General features: G+C 59.5%; 1 protein-coding gene across 1 annotated transcript in view; it reads right to left on the bottom strand.

Moving 5' to 3' along the window:
- Nucleotides 1–2023: 2023 nt before the first annotated feature.
- LOC101619478 (2'-5'-oligoadenylate synthase 1) overlaps nt 2024–6749 on the bottom strand; it is an 11161-nt gene continuing 6435 nt past the window's right edge. The window contains exons 3-6 of the mRNA XM_012730965.1: nt 5920–6104; nt 4604–4836; nt 3759–3909; nt 2024–2882 (exon numbers count right to left, since the gene is read on the bottom strand). Of these exons, the coding sequence (XP_012586419.1) occupies nt 2862–2882; nt 3759–3909; nt 4604–4836; nt 5920–6104 (590 nt within the window). The 3' untranslated portion in view covers nt 2024–2861. The remainder of the gene's footprint in view (nt 2883–3758; nt 3910–4603; nt 4837–5919; nt 6105–6749) is intronic.

Genomic DNA, 6749 nt, shown 5'->3' with positions numbered 1-6749 from the left:
CGGTGGCCCTGTGGTGTCCACCTCCATGGGCCTTTCCGGCTGCTTCCCGGTCGCTCTCCCACCCGGAGACCAGAACCTGCATCGTCCTCACCTCTAGCTCCTCACCTCTCTCACTGTGCTCTGGTGCCCACCTGGCGAATGTGCCTGGCCAAGCGCCGAGTCCTAAGTGGAGCTCGTGTGGTGCGGCTGGTGCAGTGAGCTGCCTGGGCTGCCTAAGCCAAATTCAAGCCCAGTGGCGAGCAGGCTGCGTGGCCGGCCCGTGGCGAGCAGATGCGTGGCGTCCCCGCGCGGGAGTGCGCACCTACAGCCTTTGCCAGGGCCGTGCGGGAGGTTGCCGTCAGGCAGAAGCCTGGCCTGCGTCTGGAGGCGAGCGCTGGCCGCCATCTTGTACTCACTGGGGTCTTCAGAGACGCTGGGGACCGGCTGGCTGACCCGGCAGCGGGTGTGTGAAACTGAGCCCTTCACCTGCCGGACCCTCCTTCCCCAGCCCACGGTTCTGTCCTACTGGAGTAAGCGTGTTCATCTGACGGTGTGACCTCCGCCCGGGGCTGCTACACCTTGGGTCTCCTAAGTTTCGTTTCCTCAGCAGGACGCTGAAGGCCCAGGAAGGCCTTATCTCGGGTGACTCAGACCTGCCCGGCTTAGAGGCTTCGGCTCTCCCCTCCTACACAGCCCGTGTCTGGCTGCCCAGCGCCACACACACAGGCTCAGCCGGCCACGTACAGCCCAGGGCTGCGGGCTCCACAGACCTATCGGAGCTCAGCTGGGGGAAATGCTTACCGGGAAAGTGCAAGAAGCACCGCTTTGGAGGCCTCCCTGGTGGCACGAGGGTTAAGGACACAGCGCTATCAAGCTGTCCGCAGCCACTGCAGCATGAGTTTGACCCCCGGCCATGGGGGTGAACTGCACGGCGCGGCAGCCCTCTCCCGTCTCCCCGCTGCCCCCCTCAGCAGGGTATCTCAGTCCATCTGCCTGCTCTGCGCCCCACCCTGTCTCTGGTGAATCCTCTCACCCCCGCCCTCTGCACCTCTGGCCTACATCCCAGTTCTTATATGCAAAAATAAATAAATCATTAAAAAAGAAACACCACTTTGTTGTTTCTTGTGGCCATCCAAGTGGACTGCAAAAGGTGAACAAAATCAGAAAATTTAGAAAAGTAGCATCCATCATTCTTAATCAAATGACATAGAGAAGCAGGAAGTTTCTTCCCAGTCTGCTTAGCTTCTGCTTTCCCAGGTCCTCTGCTGGGGGGAGTCTGTTGCTTGGATTCCAAAGTCCCTGCAGGCTACTGCTTGTCCACACTAGCAGTTTCGGCCACCCTGAGCCCCTCCCCGGCAGTGCAGAATGCGTATGCTGTGACGCACGGGGTGACACGACTCCTCGGACAACCTGTATGGAGCCTGACCGCTCCTGTAATTCAGGGCTTGGCCTTTTGGGACGGACCCCACTGCGCCCATCTGTGTGACAAGCAAATCTCTCTCCACCCACTGAGTGCTGATTTCTCTGGGAAATTGCTGTAACGCTACCACTGATGACATGGCTTTACGGGGTCCCTGAGCGAGCGGCGAGACGGAGGGAGGCTTGGGCTGGCCAGCTTGGCCGTGTCCTGGGCCCTTGGAGTGTCGGGGCCGCCCCCGAGGAACAGCACCTCTCTTGGGGCCCGAGTGTGAGTCCTGACGCGGCCCGCGGATTTCACTCAACGTTAGGAAGCAGTCATGCAATTCCCATAGAAGATTATGTCAGGAGGGTGGACGACTCCTTGTGCTAAGTCTTTGAAACCCGCGAAGTATTTCACACCCAAATCCGACATTTCAAATACTCAGGCGCCACATGTGACTGGCAGTTACTGTCTTAGGATAGTGCCAAAGAGTGTTCCTAGATAAACAATCAGAGATGCAGACAGAGGATGAACTACAGATATTTATCTCTGGATTTTTTGTAATTGAAAATTGGAAGGATCCGGAAGTAGCCAATATTGAAATGCTCCACAAGAATGTCAACTCCACGAGGCCAGGATTTTTTACAATTTTATTTTTTAATATATTCATTACATCATTCTTCGCTTTGTACCTGTATGCTTTCCCCGTGCAGTTCCCACCCTCGATTCCCCTGTGCATCACCGCCAGGGACCCCTGTGCTCTCCCACCCCGTCCCGGCCAGCCTCCCTCCGCCTCCCCTCCAGAGTGCCTCTGGTCCTTGACCCAGGCAAGGACTTTGGTCTGCTTTGTTCATGCTGCGCTCCCAGGGCCCAGAGCAATGCTGGGCACAGAATAAGTGTTCAACAAGTACCTGTCACTCCGCGAATGCACACAGACACCTGCACAATATAAACAGAGATACTCCCTGGCTATCTGCTTTGAATTCGTAAATACTTCGCAAGTTGTATTTGTTGTTATTTTTATTGTTTTTGATAATAAGCTGCACCACAACCTTCCCACCAGGTATGCAGAAGAAAGTCAGGATTTGGAGTCCCACTCATTTCTCTCCCTCGTCGCTCAGAGGTTAGATGGGAGTGGGGGCGCTTGCGGGGTTCAGGGAGAGGCTTATTAAAGGAGAGGTGGCGGCGGGGGGGGTCATGCCTGGATTCCGGCCCTGGGTCTGACACCAACTCACCGCTGGCCCCAGGGGTTTGCTCTGTGCTTTCAGAATAAAGATGCCCCCCACCTGCCGGAAGTGGGGGGCCAGTCCAGGGGGCTCCGGCAGTTTCTTTTAAGAAGCCGCCACGTGTCATTTTCTTGGGGAGTGTGCCCCCACGGAGTGCATGCACCCCGGTGTGGGCTGAGGCGCGGGGAGACTTCAGAGTGCTGTTCGTAACTCCGGAGTTGGCATCTGCTGTCAGCCGGGCGACCCGCTGTCCAGGCCTAACAGTTGTGTACCGCCGGCTGAAAGGGCGAAGCAGAAGATGACACAGGCGATCCTGGGACTCAGTGGGCACTTACGCGGACACCGGGCCGTGCTGCCTGGATCCCCCTGCGGAGACCCGGAGCAAGGCCCAGCTGTCCAGGGGGTGACAGTCCCTTTGGGGTGGCCTGTCTGGGGGCCACACCCTTCCAGAGGTGCTCACACTCAGCGATGGCCCTTGTGGGCCACCTCGGCCTGGAAGCCACTGGGCTCCAGGGCCCCCTCGGGGTGGGCTGGGATGGCCGCACCCCAGCTCGGTTCTCCCTGCACCTGCTTCCTTCCCTCCCTCCCACAGGTGCTAGTTCCAGTGGGGCCTCCCTGCCCCCAATGTCCTGCACCCTAAATTCCTTCTCAGAGTCTGCTTTCTGAGCCCACCATGGCACCATCAGCCCCCCTTCAAGAAAGAGCCCCCCACCCTGGGAGGGGAGCACCTCCAGCCGCTGCCCCCCACCCGTGTGTCCCCCCAGGCCCCCGTCTGCAGACACCCCACCACAGGCAGCCTGCGTAGCTTGCTGGAATGAGCACCTCTGCCCGAGTCTGAATCCCCACTGCGTCTCCCAGGGCAGGCGACTGCTGGGTCTGTGCCCCTTTGCGCCTCTGTAAAGGGCTCAGCACTGAGTCCGAGCCCGCAGCGGACTTTAATCTCTGGCTCATTCGCTGTCACTTTAAAGCAACGGGCCGGCCAAAGCTGTGACCTCTGGCCAAGGGGACGGACGTTCAAAATAAACTCTGGCTACACAGATGCAAGGGCCCCCGACGGGACACGGCCTGGGCACAGAGCAGGTGAGTGATCGCCAGCGACCGCCCCGAGTTGCACAGAGCGGGTGAGGGAAGGAGAAGAGGAAGCAAAAACGCACCAGCACGTTCCAGGGGCGGACGGCAGAGCCGTCCCAGTTCCTGAGGCACGGGTAGCTCAGCCAGGCGCTCGCCTCCTCTGCCAGCCGCTGCCAGCCATAGCAGTCACCCGCCACGTTTCCTGTTGGGTCAGCTGGGTCCAGAATCACGGGCCTGGAGGGTGACATTAGAGACGGACAGATGAGCAGGGCTGTGTTTGGAAAGCGAAACTGAGCTGGGGGCAGACTGGCCTGGGGCAGGAGGAGGCCCTCAGAGCTCTGTGCCTGGGGTGCGTCCTGAGCCCCCCCCCGGGCAGCGAGCCCCCACGAGGCTCACCCTTGGCCTGGGAGGCCTGGGTCTGAGTCTCACGGACACCCTGCCTGGGCCCCGTGGCCCGTGGCCAGGACATGCGCCCTAGCTAAGCCTCAGTTTCTTTATCTAGGAGACGGGGAGGACATGCCCACCTCAAGGGCGTGGTGTGAGAACCCAGACAGCCTGGGAAGTGCCCGGCCTGGGAGCACCACCAGGCCAGTGCACGCCAGCCACAACCACGTTTGCTCTCCCGTGCCATGGGGTCGTCTGACAGCAGGCGCTTAGCCGCTGGCAGCCATTATCGTCGCTGCCACTGTGATTTCAATTCACATTTTGGTTCTTCACTCCTGTCTGTCCCGGCTGCAGAAGGCTCGCTCACCTGTGAAGCGATTCCCCCGGGGCTGCCTCCCGGAGGTTCTTGTTTAAGCCAAATGGTGGTCGTCAGACGCCAGCAGTGACTGGCCGCCAAGGGAGCTCCCCACTGCCTGACCCCCACGCCCAAAGAGCTGCATCTGGGGCTCCTTTATGTGGGAGCAAGCCAGGTGGGAGAAGGTACCTGTTTCTCTTGAGCTGCTTCTTCAGGTACTGGTCAATGACAGAGTTTTCAAAGTCATAATACTTCGTCCAGTAGATGCAAAGCTGTTGGTACTTGAGGACTAACTCCAAGACGGTCCGAAATCCCTGAGCAGTGATGAACTCTGTTCTCTCGCCTCCACGCTCCCACGCGTAGACAGTCAGGAGTTCGAGGGCGTACTGAGGCGGCAGCTGCTTCCCAAGCTTCTCCTTGCACTGAGAAGAGAACACGCCATCAGCGGAGTCTGCCCAGCTTTTGTATAAAGCGCATGTCCCAGGGGGCAAAGCCAGCCTGTCACCTACTTGTGGAAGTCAAGTTTCCTGGAACAAAGCCACGCTCACTCACTTATCCAAGAGCATACAGGGCGCTTGTCATAAATTAGGTAAAGTCTCGGGTCCGAAGACCCAAGTTCAAATTGTTCTGCTGCTTCTCGGTCATAAGAACTGGCTTGTAGTTCTGTCTGGAAAATCGGTTTAATCATAAAAGCTGCCCTGACTCATGACCCACGTCACGGAACCACCATGAAGACAAGTAAGATGCAGGGCATCAAAAGTAGAGAAGGGCACGTCACATTCACAGAGACCCGATTTGGTGCATCTGGTCCGTAAGACAGAGGCCTCATCAAGCGCACATTTATTAGGACTGATGTGCGAGCAGGCACGGGTGACACGTGTCGATCTTGCTATGCCACGCTGCTCTTTGCAAGTGAGAAAGCACAAAGCGCAGAGAGGTTGAGTCACGTGCCCAAGGTCACACAGCCAGGAAGGGAACCGAAGGGGCTGTGGCATGCTTGTGCGGAAGCAGTTCTTTCTCTGCGCCTTCTGAAGGGCGCGGTGGGCCCTGTGAGTGTGTGTGGGGAAGGTGGTTGTAGCGTCCATGAACTCACTCAACAAGCACACACTGAGCACTGCTATGCGCCAGGCACATAGCTGTGAAGGGAACATACAAATTCCTCCCTTTCTGTACATTTTTAGTGGGAAGACGGATGATAAATAAATAAACAGACGCAAAGGCCTGGAGCCTGGGGTGGGGACGGGGCGTGGGGAGCAGGGAGGTCAGAGGGGAGGGCAGATCCTGTGAGGGTAGTGATGACTCGGACCAGGTGAGCGACAGAGCTGGAGACGACCGACGAGTAACGGTTCCGTGGTAACTACAGGACCAGGAACGCCGCTGACTAGCTGGCCCGGTGTGTGAGGAAGGCCGACCACGGCTTGTGGGTTTTTCTCGCCTCTCCCCACCCTGCTGCTCCTCCCTGTCCCTCCTCCAGTCCTCTGCTCCCCCCCCAGGGAGGACCATACCTGTTGGTACCAGTGCTTCACCAGGCGGATGAGGCTCTTCACCTTGGCGGGACGCTGCTTCAGAAAGGCTTTCTGCAGCTCCGTGAAGCAGGGGGAGAACTCACCCTCTCTCCTTAGATTTTCGCACTCTCGGATGAGCTTCACATAGATAGCAGGGTCCGGTCTGCAGCCTTCAGACCACTGACCTGTTGGGGCCAACATGCTGCTTTGGGATGCCAGCGTGGCTCCGAGGTCCCTTTATTTGTGTGGGGAGCGATGTTCTCGGGGCGTGGGGTGCCGTGGGCAGGCAGCAGCCCGAGCTGGGAGGCGCATCCCCGGCTCCAGGCCCTGCCCCGGCCACCCCTGCCCCATCGGGACGGTGGCAGAGCCTGTGGTTGGTCCCTCCAGTCCACCTCAAGCCAGCACAGGAGCCTCTGAGACTCTGGCCGCGCCACGTCTGCCGTCCACAACTGGAGTGGCAGCCCGAGTGCCCCTGAGACTCGCTCGCGTCTCGCCGCCGCCTCGGTCTCGCCCACTGCGCGCTCCCCTCCTCCAATGCGCCTGGGCCTGTTGCTGGCCTCTAGCGGGGCCAGTCCTGCCTCAGGGCCTCGCACCCGCTGCCCCCACGCCCCGGAACCTCCAGATCTTTCCACAACTGGCGCCTTCTCGTCCCGTGGGCCCCGAGGCCACCTCTTCGGAGGGTGCTCTGCCCCCCACCCTGCACCCCTCTGCACCCCCCGTTCGGTTATTTTCTGCAGCGGTGGTTCACCCACAGTGCAGCAGTCGGGGTGCAGGCTTCGGTGCGCGCCCCAGCAGCGCAGCCACGCCCCGCGCCCCGGCCCTGCAGCGGG

This window comes from Condylura cristata, unplaced genomic scaffold (genome assembly GCF_000260355.1).
Source record: "Condylura cristata isolate star-nosed mole 26May11 unplaced genomic scaffold, ConCri1.0 scaffold00029, whole genome shotgun sequence".
In the NCBI taxonomy this organism is placed as follows: domain Eukaryota; kingdom Metazoa; phylum Chordata; class Mammalia; order Eulipotyphla; family Talpidae; genus Condylura; species Condylura cristata.
This window is presented reverse-complemented; position numbering and strand designations above follow the sequence as displayed.